The sequence below is a fragment of the Prunus persica genome, chromosome G4, assembly GCF_000346465.2.
Source record: "Prunus persica cultivar Lovell chromosome G4, Prunus_persica_NCBIv2, whole genome shotgun sequence".
Taxonomy (NCBI): domain Eukaryota; kingdom Viridiplantae; phylum Streptophyta; class Magnoliopsida; order Rosales; family Rosaceae; genus Prunus; species Prunus persica.
The window spans coordinates 6666463-6686203 of NC_034012.1; the positions used below are offsets into that span (position 1 = coordinate 6666463).

At 39.1% G+C, this 19741-nt stretch overlaps 2 protein-coding genes across 2 annotated transcripts; one reads left to right on the forward strand and one right to left on the reverse strand.

Annotated features, from left to right (window-relative positions):
- LOC109948531 (uncharacterized mitochondrial protein AtMg00810-like) lies at positions 6332-7042 on the reverse strand. The gene has a single exon (XM_020561731.1). The coding sequence runs from the start codon at positions 7040-7042 to the stop codon at positions 6332-6334; it is 711 nt and encodes a 236-aa protein (XP_020417320.1).
- Positions 15928-19041, forward strand: LOC18780797 (LRR receptor-like serine/threonine-protein kinase GSO1). Its single transcript, XM_020561732.1, has one exon. It carries the CDS (start codon positions 16102-16104, stop codon positions 19039-19041), a length of 2940 nt encoding a protein of 979 aa, XP_020417321.1. The 5' UTR covers positions 15928-16101.

A 19741-nucleotide genomic window follows, 5' to 3' on the forward strand; every position in this document is an offset into this window, starting at 1 on the left:
AGTGACTAACGTGTCCAACCATTTTCAACCCAACCCATTAAGCTTGACCCAAATACTGTTATTTTTATACAAATTCGTGTCGTGTTAACAGGTCGTATCCAATATTGCCGAGTCTACCACAGACACACCTCTGCAAACAAACTCTAACACGTGTTGGTTCATGATTTAATGGGAAAGCATTTTGTGATTTGTGCCAATGTTTCCAGCACAAAAGATGTAACATCCCACATCGACCAACGGAGAGAGGGTGATGTGCCTTATATGTACATGCCCGCCTCTATCTAGCACGATGCCTTTTGGAAGCTCACTGGCTTCGGAGGCGAGTAGGGGCTAGAGCAATCCCAGGATAGGTGACCCACTAGGAAGTTGCCCGAGAGTTCCCAAAAACAAAAACCGTGAGGGCAGAGAGGGAGGCCCAAAGCGGACAATATTGTGCTACGGCAGAGCCAATCCCAGAATTCGACAATTTGGTATCAGAGCCACTCTGCCATGTGGTGCGAGGGTGCCGACGAGAACGTCGGGCCCCTACGGGGGTGGATTGTAACATCCCACATCGACCAATGGAGAGAGGGTGATGTTTATTATATGTACATGCCGCCTCCATCTAACACGAGGCCTTTTGGAAGCTCAGTAGCTTCGGAGTCATGGGAACTCTGAAGTTAAGCTGATAGGACCCTCCCCGAAATTCCTCGAAAACCAGGACGAATCCCGTCTATTTACCAACATCACCCCGATGCTGGGCCCACTTACTAAAAATCGAGACTTTTTACCAAAATTTTGGCAATCTCCCCTGTAAATTGAACAATCCAAAAATTTTCAACCTACATAACAATCACAAAATAATCCCAACTAGCAGCATGCATTCAACATGTAACAGTGAACACCAAATGGCCTCCGGCCTCACAAATAAAACCTTACATGGGCAATAACAGAGTATCTGAAAGAACCCGCCCCGAATTTCCCAAAACTCGAGGCGAATCCTATGGAATTCCCGACATCTCCCTGATGTCGAGCCCACTTACTAAAGACCGAGACTTTCTGCCGAAATTTCGGCATAGTCTCCCCTATAAATTGGACATTTCCCAAAATTTCAACCTGCATAAAAACGCATTTAATATCAACAACTGGCAGCATGCACAATATAATTTCATGCAATTCACATAAATGGCCTTCGGCCTTCTAATAATTCTCAACTACCAAGCATGCTAGCAAATTAATTCATGCCTTAAGCAAGGCAAGCGATACATTCAAATATAAATTATGACTATTAAATTTCAACATACATCATCTAACTTTTCAATTTCAACATACAAGGTTTTAACCTCCTAACACAATCACATCTATGTCCGTGGCTACACCTAATAACCTTAGGCTGCCTACGTACCCTCCTTGAGGGATCAAGCCACACGTAGTTCTTCCATAAAACCTAATTCCACACATAGGCAATACCTTATTTCATTTCTCTAATTTCACATAATCTCCCCATACGCCGGTACTACCAACGCCACGTATGGGGCCTGTCAACACGCCAGATAACCTACGCCACGTGCGACCATGCCATACTATCACAATATCTCCCCATACGCCGGTACAACCAACGCCACGTATGGGGTCTGTCTCAATGCCGGATAACCTATGCCACGCGAGACCTGCACATCATATCACATATCTCCCCATACGCCGGTACAACCAACACCACGTATGGGGTCTGTCGACACGCCGATAACCTACGCCACGCGCGACCTCAACATAATATCACATAATCTCCCCAAACGCGGATACAACCAACGCCACGTATGGGGTCTGTCGACACGCCGGATAACCTACGCCACGTGCGACCTCAATATATCATCACGTAATCTCCCCATACGCCGATACTACCAATACCACGTATGGGGCCTGTCCGCACGCCGAATAACCTACGCCATGTGAGACCTAACTTTCACAGGGTGATACTTGTGGTGTAACCAAAATCCGGGGAAGTACCTAAGGTAGTGCGTATAGCACTTCAAACTGACATTCTCGATTCCTTTGTAACCTTATACAAACATATATAAATATATATATTAATTCTAATATTGTGTAAACCTCAACAATATCTACCACCCGATAATCCCTCTGGGAATGTGAGATTGCTCCGGGAGACTCACGGTCAACTAAAGGTCAAACTACCCTAACCTTGGTCAAACGGGCCTACGGGGCCCACGACCTCCAAATTCCGATCCGAAAGTTCCTATGGGTTCTACAAGGTATAGGACAATCGTCCTGCAAGTTTGGTCCAGATCGGACGGTCAGATCGCTCACGATCGCACGACTTGATGGTTAATATAAAACCTAAACTTTAAATTATTTAATTGGAATATCCGGGGATCCAATTCACAATCCGTGAATTCCTACACGATCCTAGAAATACCTATATTAACATATATTAAATTTGAGACCATCCAACTGTCCCAACCTATCGAACCCGGATAACGCGCAATATGCGATCGTTCGTTCGATAGTCAAACGACGTTCGAATTGAGATCCGCAAAATCCTACACACTCGTGACAACCTAAGGATCTCATCAAGACACAGTGCTACTCCACTACCCTCGCCCACGCGCCGCCACACGCGCCGGCAGCGTTGGGTGTCCAAAGCGATTACGCATCGCTGGAAAATCTCAAAACCACGGCTCCAAACTCCTACCCTAGGTATAACACCCTATTTGGAGCCACTTTTGTTCCTGGACCTACCCCAAAAACTGACCGGAAGTGGCCGGAATCGCGATCCCAAAATCGACCAAATTTCAATTCGTAAATCGAATTGGCTACGCTAAGAATCGATCCAATCCTACCCAACCATCAACTAGAGTATGAAGAATGGATGAATTTCCATACCTTGATCGCCATAAATGGCGGCCGGAGGAGGGAGATCGGAGCAGGCGAAAACCGGGCGAAAATCGCCTTTTTTCGGCGGCTGGAACGGCGGCCGATGTCTGGGAAGGGCTGGGTCGTGACACCAAGGCCGAGCCGGTCCTTTTGGCACCGGTCCCGTCCGCAGCCGTGACCGGTGGCCTGAGATACGAGGAGAGAGAGAGAGAGAGAGAGAGAGAGAGAGAGAGAGAGAGAGAGAGAAAGAGAGAGAGCTCGTGGGAGGGAGGGAGAGAGAGAGAGAGAGAGAGCGAGAGAGAGAGAGAGAGAGAGAGAGAGAGAGAGAGAGAGAGAGAGAGAGAGAGAGAGAAATCTAATTTTTTTTATATAAAAATCCCATTTTAAAATAATTACGATTGTGCCACTGGATTTCTTTTGACCATATCTCTCTCGTTACAACTCCGATTCGAGCCCACTACGTGTCTACAAACTCCTCTCGGTACGACCTATCCAAAAATACTAGTCACTGTCCCAAACTCTCTCCGGTTAAGAAAATGACCAAAATGCCCTTATCTTAAGGGTAAATTTGTAATTTCCCTTAAATAATTTAAATAACTTAAATAAGGGTTAAATTTGGAGTCGGGGTGTTACAGTATCTACTGAATTTAGTTTACAAGAACAACCAGTTGAGTAGAAAGAAATTACTCAAAGTCTAATCTACTGATGATCACAATTCGGGGTCTCGAACACAGCTTGCAATTCTCCCTTGAGCGACTACTATCTGGGGGGCGCAAAACAGAAAACATGTGAGTGGACAAAAACAAAGTTTGCATTCAAAATAACATAATAACCCCACCGCGTAAAAATAATGCTCCAAAACATGCAACTTCAAAACTCTATATTTAATGATCCAAAAACATCAATCTCCAAAACCCTTTGAAACCAAACCCATCATCCACAAATTTTATTCCCAAAATTTATACTGCTCCCACCAAACCACTACATATACTTTAACTGAGTTATACTCTCATATATATGTATCTATATAAGTATATATATCTATAAATATACATAATATTTATCTCACTACTTAGGAACTGGGGAAACAATCCAACCAGGGAATTGTTTGGCTAGCCCCCAGGATTTCCTGTTGCTCTCCTGAGCAGTGGCGGATCCGCAGAGGCGCAAGGAGGTGCAGTGCACCTCCCCTTGCTGGAAAGCCATGGAAGAAGCTGCAAACTGCCACTCTACTGGTGTGCCCGCCATGTGCTCGTCATAATGCCTCAAAGATGTTTTCTCAGTTTGCTGTGCCAACAACGCACAACGCGATCTTTTTTTTTATATTACCTTCTATAGAAGACGATCGTCCAATCCAAGTTTAGAAGCCTTAAACCATTACTACCATCCACTGTTCAAATGTAATTACCAATTAATCAACTAGGAATTAGAATTTTGGATTGAGAGGGCTCGATTGTATTAGAATTTTGGATTGAGAGGGCTTGGTGTTCTCGCAGCAATCTCTACAAAAATATGCTGATATCAAACAAATTTTTGAATAAAAAGTACAAATATCTTGTTTTTACTTTTCTTGTTCAGCAAAGGCAAAGAAAACCCAACAACAACAAGAAGGTCTGGTTTTGTTTTTCTTCTTCAGTAGCAAAAGGCTCTTCGGATTTATTTATTTATTTAATTTAAGGCTTTTCGGATTTTTCTTTTAAGTCTACAAGGGGCACACTGTAATCTTTAAATGGTCTTTAGAGTTTTTCTAAATGTTATTTTTATTTTTATTTTTCTGATTTAGCTCTATGTATTTGTATGATCAATAGCAAATTTAAGTAGAAAGTGACTATGCGCGACTCGAGATATGATCAATTATGATTCATTTATTTCATTGAGAATTTAATATGCATTTTGATTAGATTAATTGAGATTGATTTTGATTAGATTAATTGGTATTGATTTTGGTTAGATTAAGAGCATTTGAAATAGTTTTTTTTTTAAGAGCTTTTAAACTTTTAAAAATTGCACCTCCACTGAAAAATTTCTGGATCCGCCACTGATCCTGAGTTTAGGGATAAGCGGTCCAACCGGGGGGATGAAACTCCATAGCTCACATGCCGGAAATTCCAACACCACGTGTAGCTCCAATACAAAGTCCTACGCGCGCAGACTACATCATCACACGCCGGAAATTCCAAAGCCACGTGTGATGATTCCTAGCAATATACCTTATCTTCCCATACGCCAAAAATTTCAACGCCACGCATAGGAAGTGTCTCACATGCCGGAAATTCCAACGTCATGTGTAAGACTAATAATCATATGTTCTTCCCATACACCGGAAATTTCAACGCCACGTATGAGAAGCCTAATAACTAGGGGGTGGTACTTACATAGTGTATTTATACATCTCTCCATAATAACCCATAATACTCATATCTCAATTCCCCCAAATTCAACCTCAAATTTCCAAACAAAAATCACATTCTCAATTTAACATTCCTAATATAGCAACATATGAAATTCTCGATCTTTAATCCAAAATATATTTATATATCCACTTCATGAATATTCTTTCAATCATTCAAAATAATGCATATTTAAAATAAATGTCCACTCACAAGTAGTCCCACGTTGCCTGACCCTGAAAGGGTCCCGCCTGCTACGTACGAGCAGTCAGAGCACCAATTTCGAGATACGAACCCTTAATTAATATAAAATTACTTCGAAACGGAATTCACAAATTAAAAATTAATTTCCCCTTGTTCCTAGTGCGTGTACGTTGAATGGGGTATTCTAAGGTCCATGTACGTGTTAGTAAATGTTAGAATTTGGTATTTAGCTTGCTGGTTTTAGTGACTGATTTACAGAACAAAATAAAACCTTTTGTAAGCAACGTATGCAGAGGAGAGAAAAACTCAGAGAGAATGAGAATGTTTCAGTCTATTTTTTTCATTTATTGCATCAGAGCCAAAAACACACTATATGCATGACACAAGCTGCCAAAAAAATAGATCCTAAAAACTAGGACACAAGGACTCATCTCCAGCCATTCAAGGTCATTGGAGGCTATGATTCTTACACCTAGGCTAGAAATCGTTACCGCAGAAAGGACTAAGACAGCTAAGAATGACAGCTGTAGAGTTTCTCAAAATAGTAAGAAAACTAGCCGTTGGACATATCCTATAACAGCTATTACTATAAGAGGAAAGTTCTTCAGCTCCTTCGATTCTTCATCCTCTTCACGGTCAATCTGCAGGATTAACATCTGCAGCTTGATTCAATACTAGTATGCAGCTTAACTCTCAACAGCATCTCCTAAGCTGCTGACTGGTTTAACTCCAAGCTTCAACCTCAAATAATTGAATCGATCTTTAGGCAGAGCTTTTGTAAAAATATCTGCCAGCTGTTCTTCACTTCTGCAGAATCTCATGTCAATCACCCCTTCTTGTAAAGCTTCCCTTATGAAATGATACCTTCAGTTTATGTGCCTTGTTTTCTGATGGAAAACAAGGTTTTTAACCATTGATATTGCTGACATGTTGTCACAAAACAATGGTGTTGCATCAAGTTGCATTTCACCAAAATCATCCAACACAAACCTTAGCCAGATAGCTTGAGCAGTTGCCTCAGCTGCTGAGACGTATTCTGCTTCTGCAGTTGACAATGCAACTGTGTTTTGCTTGACTGAAGCCCATGAAAAAACTCCACTACCAAAACTGAATGCATATCCAGATGTGCTTCTACTGTCATCTTCACTGCCAGCCCAATCAGAGTCACAAAAACCAATCAGAACAGCATTCTTGTCCCTTGTAAATTCAATGCCATAGCTGAGAGTGCCTTGAATGTATCTGAGAACCCTTTTTGCAATTCCCATGTGCTTCTTGGTGGGGTTATGCATGAATCTTGATAACAAACTAGCTGCAAACATTATATCAGGCCTGGTTGCAGTCAGATACAATAGGTTGCCAACAATTTTTCTAAACAAACCTTCATCAGCCAACTGACTTCGATCAACTTTCTTTAGTTTCTCAACAGTGGGTAGAGGAATTGTTACTGACTTACAATCCTCGAGACCAAACTTCACAAGCAAGGACTTTGCATACTTGCTTTGATGAATAAACACCCCATGTTCAGTTTGTAGAACTCCCATTCCCAAGAAATTATGTAGGAGTCCTAAATCAGTCATTTCATACTTCTACATCATGTCCCTTTTAAACTCACTGAGCAAAGCATTACTGTTTCCAGTATAAACTATATCATCAACATATATAGAGACAATGATCAGTTTTCCTTCTTCATCAATTCTGGTATATAAGGTGGCCTCACTGGTGCTTCTTTTAAAATTGCAACTAGTTAGATAGGTGTCAATTTCACTGTACCAAGCTCTGGGAGCCTGCTTCAAACCATAGAGAGCCTTCTTCAATTTATAGACCTTATGACTTGCTGTTTTCACTTCAAACCCTTCTGGTTGCTCAGTATAAACCTCCTACTCAAGTACTCCATTCAAGCAGGCTGACTTAACATCTAATTGGAACAACTTCCAACCCTTTTGTGCTGCAAGTGCAATCAAAGTTCTAATTGTATCTAACCTTGCCACCGGGGCAAAGGTTTCATTATAATCAATACCAAGTTTCTGAGCATACCCTTTAGCTACAAGCCTAGCCTTGTGTTTTTGAACTGTTCCATCAAGATTCAGCTTGGTTTCGAACACCCATTTGACTCCTATGATTGGTTTATCTGTAGGCCTTTCCACTAGCTCCCAAGTTCCATTCTTTTCAATAGTTTCAATCTCAGCATCCATTGCTTCCTTCCATGCTTTGTCTTCAACAGCTTCATAATAAGTTTCAGGTTCAACAATGGTCATGTGACATCTTGCATAAATGTCCTCCAAACTTTTCAGCTTTACTAGTGTATTGCTTGGAGTTGACCCTTGACTTGTACCACTTCCATTGCTTTCAGAGACATGTTCATCATCTGAGATTAATTGAGTCAGATTTGGTGAAGCAATGCTGTGAGTTTCATGAGAGGTTTCTTCTCTTTCAGTTATCTCAGAACTTCCATTTTCAAAGATGAGAGGCACATGGACAGTTTCATCTTCCTTGCTTTCCCAATTCCAGGATTTGTTCTCATAAAAAACAACACTTTTAGAGAGTATGATCTTCTCAGTTTGAAGATTATAGATCCTGTAACCCTTCTCACAGCTGCCATAACCCATAAAAATTCCTTTGCTTGCTTTGTCATCAAACTTCTATCTAAGGTTTGATGGAATGTGACTGTAACAAATACTTCCAAACACTCTCAGGTGTTTTACACCTGGTTTTCTTCCTGTGAAAGCTTCAAATGGAGTTTTGTCTGTAACTGAAGTGGTATAGCACCTGTTTGCAGATACACAGCAGTACCAACTGCTTCAGCCCAGAACTTTACAAGAATTTTCTTCTCAGTCATCATTGATCTTGCCATTTCACAAATGGTTATGTTTCTTCTTTCAGCAATCCCATTTTGCTGAGGTGAGTAGGCAATAGTCAATTGCCTCTCCATGCCAAGATCACTGCAATACTCAAGGAATTCATGTGAAGTGTATTCTCCACTTTTGTCACTTCTTAGTTTCTTTAAATTGAATACACTTTGTAGCTCAACAAAAGCTTTGAACTTTTTGAACACACTTATCACACTTGACTTGTTTCTGAGAAAATATACCAACACATTCTTGAATAGTCATCAATGAATGTGATGAAGTATTTATTTCCTCCAATTGACTCATTTTGAGTTGGACCACATACATCCGTGTGTATCAACTCAAGTGGATTCTTAGCTCTCCAAGGCTTCTCATTCTCAAATGGTTCTCTGTGGCTTTTACCATACACACAGCCTTCACATACTCCTTCTTTTTCTGAGAAATCAGGTAAGCCTAACACCATTTGTGTTTGCTGCATTTTTTTCATGCTTGCAAAATTCAAATGCCCCAATCTTCTATGCCAAATCCATGGATCTTCTTGTACTGCTGCTTTCATTCCCATTGAGTAGATAGATTCCATAGACAATGGAAAGCATCTATTTCCAGCCATTGCTACTTTGACAACAACATTGTCAAGACTGCTGTCATCACATATTAATGCATAGTTTCCTCCAAATAGAATGTAGTGCCCATGCTCCATCATTTGTCCTATACTCAACAAATTCTCATCTAGACCAGGGACTAACAGCACCTCATTTATATATCTTCTCCCTTTTCTTGTTCAACTACAAGTGTCCCTTTTCCTGTGGCTTGAACAAGATCACCAGTGCCCATTTTCACTTTGCAGGTCACTGATCTATCAAGATTGATCAACAAGGACTCTTGAGAGGTCATGTGGTTGCTGCAAGCACTGTCAACAAACCACACAGACTTGCTTGATGCAATTGAACTTGCATGACAAGCATAGAACATTGTTCCTGTGGTTACCTCTTCCTCCTTTGCACAGTTTGCAACTTGTTTGCCATTGTCACAGTCCTTAGTTAAATGACCAAACCTATTGCATTTTCCACATCTAGGTTTGCCTTTGTGCCTGCACACACCAAAATGAAACTTCTGACATACTTGGCACTGTGGTTTCACACCTCCTTGACTGCTACTTCCTTGCTTGTTTTGTGAATTGAAACTGTTGTTCCAATTCCCTCCAGAGCCATTATTCCAATTTGAGCCATTATTGTTGTTAAAGTTTCCACCTTGAGACCAATTTGAGCCCTTTTTGTTCTATCCTTGCCATTTTTGATTTTGCTTTTCCTGAGAACTTTTGTTAGCTCCAGAAGCTCTCCAACTCTAAGACTGCTAAAAGCTTTCTCAATTCCTGCCAATTTATCCCTTTCATCATGTAGATCCTCTCTCTTATCATAGACTTTGACAGATGCAAGAATTTCTTTAACTCTAATAGTGTCAAGGTCTCTGGTTTCTTCAATGATTGACACTATGGACTTGTACCTCCTACTTAGACTCATCAACAATTTTTACACAATCCTTTTCTCTATTACATCTTCTCCTAGAGATTTCAGGTTGTTTATAGTTTCAAAAAATCGAGCCAAGTAGTCATCCAGAGATTCAACATCATTCATTCTCAAATATTCAAAATCAGCTCTAATAGCTTGTAATTTCACAGCTCTTACCTTTTTATCTCCTCTGAACTCTCTTCTTAGAATTTCCCAAGCACCTTTTGCAGTCTTCTCATTTCTGATGCGTGGAAAGAGTTCATCTGTTAGTGCTCCTTGAATAAGACTCAAAGCCTCGGCATTTTTGATCTTATCTTCTCTAGAGATAGTAGGTGCTTCCACTGGAATTTGCTCAGCCTCACTCTCTTCATCTCCAGTGCCTTCAGAGCCTGCTTCCTGCTCAATAATCGCCTGTGGTTCTATTCCAATCTCCACTGCATCCCATAGATCATATGCTATGAGGATAGTCTCCATTTTTACTGACCAAAAATCATAGTTTGAACCATTGAACTGTGGAGTTCGTAAATCTCCACCTACAGAACCTGATCCCACCATTTTGATGTGAGTCTCAGTGAACCACACAATAAAAGAGCAACATTTATCCCTTATAGAGATTTTAGGAAAACCCCATTTCTCACAGCTCACGCCCCTTCTCTGAAATCAGACCAGGAGCTCTGATACCATGTTAGAATTTGGTATTTGGCTTGCTGGTTTTAGTGACTAATTTACAGAACAAAATAAAACCTTTTGTAAGCAACGTATGCAAAGGAGAGAAAAACTCGGAGAGAATGAGAATGTTTCAGTCTATTTTTTTCATCTATTGCATCAGAGCCAAAAACACATTATATGCATGACACAAGCTGCCAAAAAAACAGATCCTAAAAACTAGGACACAAGGACTCATCTCCAGCCATTCAAGGTCATTGGAGGCTATGATTCTTACACCTATGCTAAAAATCGTTACAGCATAAAGGACTAAGACAGCTAAGAATGACAACTGTAGAGTTTCTCAAAATAGTAAGAAAACTAGCCGTTGGACATATCCTATAACAGCTATTACTATAAGAGGAAAATTCTTCAGCTCCTTCGATTCTTCATCCTTTTCACGGTCAATCTGCAGGATTAACATCTGCAGCTTGATTCAAGACTAGTATGCAGCTTAACTCTCAACAGTAAATACGTCTTGAAAGTTTGATCAGGAAAAGACAGTTATCGTAAACCACAACTTTGAATTATTGAATCGGAACATCCAGAGCTCCGATTCATGATCCGCGAATTCCTACATGATCCTAGGAGTGCCTAGATCTACATATAAAATTTGGAAGCGATCCAACGGTCCGAACATATCAAACCCGGATAATACATAATATGCGAAATTCGTTCAATAGTCAAACGATATCCGAATTGAAATCCGAGCACGCCTACGTGCTCGTGACCACACAAGGATTACATCAAGACAAAATTTGGCTTCACCACCCATGCCCACGCGCCGGCAGCGCATGGGTGTGTAGAGAAATTTTCGGCGACAGAAAAACTCTAGACCGCAATCCACCCTTCGTACCCTAGCTACTACTCGAGACAAGGATCAATTTATTCAACTACGGGGAGGCCCAATTCGGACGGCAATATGCCGGAATTTCACTTTGAAAATCCGGCCAAAACCTAGGTTTCAAAATCGGTTTCCTAGATGCAAAATCGATCCAATACAACCCAACAGGCAGCTAGAGCTCGAAAATAAGTAAGGAATCATACCTAACTCGTCGGGATTGGGATTGGTGGTTGGGAACGACCGGAATGACGCAGTGAAATTCGAACGAAACTCAGGTGGTTTTTGGCAAATTCCAGCGAGCACAATGAATGGTGACGGCTGAGACTGGTCGGGAAAGAACGAGGGAAGAGTGGCAGTTCAAACAAGACCAGTCTCAAGGCTGGCCGTTGACAGTGGCGGCGACGGTGGTCTTGGAGGGTGGCAGTTGCGAGAAAAAATGAAGGGGAGGGGAAAACTGTCACGCGACGCAAGAGAGAGAGAAGAAAAATCAATTTTTTACCCAAACTCTTTTTGAAATATTTACAAGTTTGCCGCTTGACTAATTTTGGTCGCCGTTTCTTCGTTACAACTCCGATTCAAGCTTACCGCATGTCTACGGATTCGTCTTAGCACGACCTACTTAACCATACCACTCGTTAACCCAAAATCTTTCAGGATAAGAAAATGACCAAATTACCCTTACCCCCAAAGGTAAATTCGTAATTTCAATTAAATAATTTAAATAGTTAATTAAGTTTGGAGTCGGGGTGTTACAAAAGAAACCAAATTATACTTTTAAAAAAAACTCTAACATCTATAAAGCTTATATATAAAAAAACACTCTGAACACCTTTCTATTTTCTTTCACTTTTTTTTTATTATTTAAAATTTTCTCCTTTTCTCTCTTAATTTTTCTTAATCTCCTCTCACTTCTCTCCAATTATTTACTTCTCTTTCTGTTTCTCCATATGTTAATTTTTTTTTCTTCTCTTTTTTCCCTTTCTATGTACACTATTAGCTAAGAAGGTCTTTGGCTGTAGATGCAGAGAAAGATTCATAAATACTATCAGCAGGGAAGGTCTTTAGGCATGGATAGCCATTACATAATGTAATTTACATCATAGGTTTGATTATCTATTTACTTAGATAAACTTTGTTCGAAAACCATTAGTACGCGAGTCTTTGAGCTATCATGAATTCGCAAGTGTTGACAAAAAAATCATGGGAAATACGTTCTTTTGGGGTTGATTTCATCCTGGTTTGGATTGTAGGTATTGAGGTTTTACGATCAAGCCAAGATGAGTGATGGCAAGGCAAATCTACCATGACAAAAAAGAAAAAAATTTAGCCCACCTCTAAAAAATTTCTTGGTTCTACCATTGATATTTACAATTGAGGTAAAAGGTGTATATATATACACGAGACTACACAGAAAACCCTAGGACAAGGATCCTAGAGGATGACTCAGCGGATAAGAACAAGGAATATGCTTGTCCTTGTGTTGAATATGCCTTTGTGGCAGTTGGAGCACAGCAGATGTCATAGCATGGGTGTGTTGACCATTTTCTGGTTTTTGCTGGGTGCGATGATCATTTTGATCAACCATAGAGTTATGGCTAATAAGAACAACTTTGGTTACCATAAAGAACACCCTTATCTCTCGCAAATCCTAGCTCTCTTTCTCTCACCTTTGCTCAAACCCAATTTGATGCCCTTGTTTTCTCTCTTATGAAAACCCTAATGCTAAATTGCATGTTTATAGTTTAGAGGACTTTCATACAATGAAACATAAACCTCCCCAAAACCTGAGGAAAAAAACCATCCTAAAATGCTAAGGATTAGCCAGGTCACGCGTCTACCGCTCGAGAGCTCCTCAAGTCTGCCCGAGCGCCTGGGTTTGTGTGAATTCCACATCTCTGCTGCTTGAGTGCTAGAGCCTAGTCACTTGGTCTGCAGCCCTTTGATTAACCCTTTCCTTCGTTCCTTCTGCATCCATTAGGTGAGCCAACATCAATAGTTTTTCCTATGAAGGTGATCCAACTAGGAGTCGACCGCTCGAGTGCTAGAGCCCAGTCACTTGGTCTGCAGCCCTTTGATTGACCCTTTCCTTCGTTCCTTTTGCATCCATTAGGTGAGCCAACATCAATAATTTTCCCTACGACTACGATCCAACTTTCTGTTATAAAAAATAATATAGTTTTCCTCTTTCCGTAAAACCAAATACAAAATATTTATATTATAAATAACATATAAACAAATTGGAAAGCTTTGAAGGTATAATAAAATTGAAGAAAACAAGATAATAGGTAAGTAAAAGCAAAATAAATAATAAGTAAGAAGGTGAGTTTGGTACGGTGAAGCACGTCAAAGACGTTGTCCTAAAGCCTTGTAGCCTCCCTACGTGCAAGTACTGACGGTCTACAAGACTCATTGCATTGAGTATCCTGAACTTGTCAAATAAGTGGAAACATATTCCTCCAAAGAACTTTTGATGGCTGGACACTCTGGATCTCTCACCCAATGGCCTCTTTCAAAAAATTCCTCGAAATGTTTTTTCTTTAACCTCGTTGTCCCACTTGAACTTGTCTGGTAGAATTCCTTTTGTCCATTTATGACGGCAATCGGTTACTGTGTGGAGAGCCTCTTTCAACGAAGTGCCGGGGAGATGAAACTTTAACTGCTACAATGCAAAAGGTACTAATGCAGATGGAAATGATAAGCTGTGATTCTATGTCCGCATGGTGTTGGGCTTTGTCGTATGCTTTTGGGGTGTTTGTGGCACATTACTTGTAAAGGAGTCATGGAGGTATGCCTATTTCGATTCTTTGATGACATCAAAAGTAAGGTTGCATTGGCAATTCAACTGAAGTTGGCTCGTTTGCAAAGAAAATATTGATTGGAAAAAGAAAAAGAAAAATTACTGTTGCAGTTCAGATGATTAATCGTGATGCAGCATTTGATGTATTTGGCTTTTTCCCAACGTTGGTAATGTATAAGTTATAACTAATATATTCGATATTTTCATATAAAAAATGACATGTTTCTAGTCTCTGTATTTCAAAGAGCAGTTTGTAACAGTATATTATAATGCTACACCTGCAAAACTCCACTACCTTTGTGCATAGAGAACTTGGAAAACTTGTAAAATGGGATGGGGACTTGGAATCTGGAGCAATGATTTCGAGATTGATTTGACACCCTCCTACCATCCTGTAAATCCTGTAAATTTTTCTACTAGAAGTTTTTATTCCTTTTATGCATTTAAGATTTTTTAAGTTGAGTTGTTCGGGAAACTTCACTTCTTGGGCAGCAGCTCACCTAAATAGTCTTTCAGTTTAAGAGATGTAGTGTAATGGTGAAAGAAGACTATTATTATCAGTACACACTTTCGATGAGAGACAGAAGATGATAAAAGCATCACAAGCCAAAGGAAGATAACTCATATACACAACTCTGTTATGGGTGAAACACAGCGGCAGAGTCCTTCAGAAAATTTTAAAAAATAATTTGAATAGAAGCGCAAATCGATTAATAAGTTAATAAGTTATATATTTTCATTATAAAGAGCGAACATAAACAAGTACAAAGCCACTATGATGTAAAAGATGGATAAATCTTCTCTAGTGAGACCAAACACAGCAAGTTAAATTGATTTGGAGAAAATCATGCACAACCCACAAAGTGATTAATATCCCAGATTCAACAACCAAAAGCAAACCTACTCAAACCTACAACACAAATCCGCAGCGCAACCGCAAAATCATATTGAAATCCGAAAGCTAATAAGAAATAAAGTCTCCTACATTGGGTAGGTTCAACAATTTTATTACGTGGGACTTTTGATACCAATTTAATATTTTATTTAATTAATTCCTCTTTTGTGTTTTTTTATATTCATAATGAACAAATATTGTGTTTTTTTATACGTACGAAGATAAACAAATACATATTCCTTCACGTGGGGGACTTTTGGTTATATTATTTGATTTAAACTCTTCTTTTGTATTTCTCCTTTTTTAAAAAAAAAAATTCAGATTGCACATTAAACCAAAAAAAAAAACAATGGACATTTTGGAGAAGGTCAAAAGAGAGATATTTTTAAAAGAAGTTAAAATGGACAAAAATGGCCTTATTATTTTTGGATTTCCTAAGGAATCCTTTATATTTGCAAGTCTTTGGTTTGAAAATTAAGAGGTTTTTCTTCTTTTGTATTTCTCCTCTCTTTTTTTTCTTTTTTTTTAAATTCAGATTGCACTTTAATCAAAATCAAAAACAAAAATAGAGAAATACATTATCTTTTGGTAATAATATTTTATTTAAACTCTTCTTTTAGTTAATTCTTGACTTGGTTGAGAGCACATTATTTACATATTACCATTGGTATCATTGAACAAAATTATTTTCAAAAAAAAGATATGGTATTGATTATTCCCAATGACATTAATTAATTATTATTGTTTGATTTAAAAGAAAAAGAAACGTCAAATTCTGCATTAATTAAATTGTTGAAGAGAGTGTCCGCCACTTACAATTAGCTATGATTGACTTCAGTCCTGGTCAATGGTATAAAAGTTAATACTGTTTTTAGTCTTATTTACGCGTATTAGTCAATCTAATACGCATGGTTGAAGATATGAAATCTTATATGGACGCCATGATTTCAATAGTTCTTTGCACTCTCCTTTACCTCCTATAAATTCAATTATTCTGCTCAGAAGCCAACTCCACAAAAGCAAAGAAAACTTTGCACCAAAATGGCTCATTATCACCTCAGCATTGCTCATTATTTCCTCATCTTCTTTTTGGCCTCCTCATATCCACACACTAGTAAACTCCATTTTGGTGATGCACTTCCAAGCTCGAAACCATGCATCGACGAGGAAAGACGTGCTCTCCTCGCCTTCAAACAAGATCTCACTGATCTTTCTGGGAGGCTTTCTTCTTGGGTTGGTCAAGCTTGCTGTCAATGGAAAGGCATTTCATGCAAAAAAATCACAGGTCATGTTGAAAAGATTGATCTCCAAAATACGTACACATACACACTTTCTGTTTTCGATGGAGAGTGGGATGAGATGGAGAACTCTTCTTTGGGTGGTAAGATAAATCCTTCTTTGCTTAGCTTGAAACATTTGAGCTATCTAGATCTAAGCAGGAATGATTTTCAAGGGATTCCCATTCCCACATTCTTTGGTCAGCTCAAAAGTTTGAGGTATCTCAATATCTCACGTGCTTCATTTGGAGGAGAGATTCCAGCTCATCTTGGTAACCTATCAAACTTGAACTATCTTGACCTAAGTGAAGAGTCTTACTACTCTTTACTTGAATTACCTTCCAACAACTTGAAATGGCTTTCCAATCTCTCTTCCCTTAAATACCTCAGTCTTGAAGGAGTGGACCTCAGCAACACTGGCGTAAGTTTGGTAATTGCTTTTAACAAGTTTCCTTCCCTACTAGAGTTGCACCTACCCGAATGTCATATTAAAAGCCTTCCATTCTCACTAGGAAATGTTAACTTCACATCACTTTTGTTCCTTGACAGGTCATATAATGATTTGAAGTTTCCACTTCCTGAATGGTTTTTTTATCTGACTAGCCTCAGAAAACTTGATCTAAGCGGTAATTTTTTGGGTGGTCCAGTTCCCAGTGAATTTCAAAGCCTCAAATCACTAGAAGCTCTTGATTTGTCTTTTAATGATCTTTCAGGTCAAATTCCCAAAATTTTTGGGAACTTTTGCAATCTAAAGACATTGAATCTTGCAAATAACCAATTTGAAGGGGGGATTCAACAGCTTTTGGGTGGTTTATCAAGTTGTCCCAATAGTGAATTGGAGTCATTAGATTTGTCTTCTAATAAGCTGAAAAGCCAATTGCCTGTCTCAATAGGGATGCTACACAACTTGAAGTATCTTAACCTCTACAATAATGATATGAGTGGGTCCATTCCTAAAAGTTTGGGGCAACTCTCGGAGCTTGTTCACCTAGATCTATCTTTTAACTCATGGGAAGGGTTTTTAACAGAAGCCCATTTCACAAATCTCACAAGATTGAAATACTTTTCATTAGGCAAACTCATCCCAAACCCAACTCTCCCTATTCCTCTCATTTTCAATGTGTCTTATGAGTGGGTTCCTCCTTTTAAGCTGCACAAAATTAACATTGGGAACTGTAAAATAGGTCCTGACTTTGGGGCATGGCTTCAATCTCAAACTCAACTTGTCTTTGTCAAACTTTCTTCCACTGGAATCTCAGATTCTATACCCGAGGATTGGTTCATGAAATTATCTTCCCAAATTGAGTATTTGGATTTGTCTTCCAACCAAATCCATGGAAAGCTTCCCTTGCAATTGAAATTCCCAAATGCACTGCTTTTGGATTTGAGTCATAACCAATTTGATGGACCAATTCCACTTTGGTCTGGTGACAACGTGGTTCGGTTTAAGTTTGAAACTAATTCATTTTCTGGCACCATTCCATTGAATTTTGACCAAAAGTTTCCAAAATTGGAATCATTTTATCTTGCTGAAAATCATTTGCATGGCATTATTCCACCTTCCATTTGCAACATGAAACACTTGTATATCCTTTCTCTGAGAAACAACAAGCTATCAGGAGAATTTCCACAAGCATGGAGCCTGTTGCCTGATATAATGATTGTAGATGTTGCATACAACAATCTCTCAGGCAATCTTCCCAGTTCAATGGGTGACTCGGGTTCTCTTTTCATGTTGAAGATGAACAACAACAATTTTGAGGGTGAAATTCCTTTTTCCTTGCAAACCTGCACTGCTTTGAGGAACATTGATCTTGGGAATAATAGATTCACTGGTGAAATACCTCCATGGATAGGATCAACTGCTTTCTTGGTGTCAACCCTAAGGCTGAGATCCAATTTTTTAAGTGGACATATCCCACAACAGTTGTGCAATCTTGGCTACCTTCACATCCTAGACCTTGCTCACAACAGATTTTCCGGGACAATCCCCAAGTGTTTGAACAATCTAACTGGTCTCAGAATCTTTAATAACAGTTTTTATAATATATATCTAGAGTATGACCAACAAACGACAGTGATGAGAGGAAGAGAACTCCAATTGAACACTTCTCTAGCGTATGTGAAAAACATTGATCTTTCATCAAATAGGTTTGAAGGTGAAATCCCTCAAGAAATATGCAGCCTCGTTCTATTGCGAAACTTGAACTTGTCGATGAATCAGTTCAGTGGAAACATCCCATCAAAGATCGGAAACTTGTCGCAGCTTGATACTCTTGATCTCTCACTCAACCACCTTTCAGGACAGATTCCTCAAAGTCTTTCATCCTTGACCTTCTTGTCTAACTTGAACTTTTCCTATAACAACTTGAGTGGTGAAATTCCTTTGGGAAACCAACTCCAAGCACTCCCTGATTCATCCATTTATGAGGGCAACCCATTCCTTTGTGGATTTCCTCTTTCAACCAAGTGCTCCGAAGATGGCAATTCTACTCCCAAGGATCCAAAGGACAATGACAATGAAGATGGAAATGAGAAGTTCTGGTTCTATGTAAGTATGGCACTTGGTTTTATAGTGGGCTTTTGGGGTGTTTTTGGCACATTAATTGTGAAGAAGTCATGGAGGTACGCTTATTTTCGATGGTTTGATGACATCAAAGATAAGGCAACATTATGCGTGCGACGCTTGGTTTGCCAAGAGTGATTTTCAAAGGGGATTGTATGCAAGTCATCTCAACTATTGCATGGACAAATGAAGACCATTTCTATTTTGATAGTATTGTTGATGATATAAAAACCCTGATTACAAACCAGAATGGGTTTAGTTTTTTCGTTTGCTAGGTGTAAGACAATAAGGTAGCGCACTGTGTTGCGCGGAGTGCAGTGTCTTATGATTTTAAAGTAGAGTGGTTTGAGGAACCACAAGATATTATTTAAGATTCTTTTTTATTTGATGCTTGTAATAGGGGTAAGGTTTTAAGCCCCTCTTTCTCTCTTTTTATGATTAATAAAATTTTCCTTGTACCGTCGAGGTTCTCTTCAAAAAACAAAAAAACCACACTGGCAATTGCAGTGAAAGCCGCTCCTTCGCAAAGGAAATTTTGATTAAAATAAGAAAGTAAAATTTGTTCTTTTTAAATCAAAATGCTTGAGTATTTATGAAGTCCATATCCCGTGTGATATGTTTTTCCCCTTCAATTTGTAATGTAATTTATTTTTTCTAGGAATAATATAAACTTTTTGTTCATATCTTGTGTGATATGTTTTTCCTCTCCAGTTAGAACACAATATTCAACCAAAAAAAGAACACCAAAATAATCGTTCTCTGATTCATGAATTTTAAAATTAAATTGTGCACCCAAACAAATGATTAATGTCGTATTAAACTTACTAACTATTTTCCA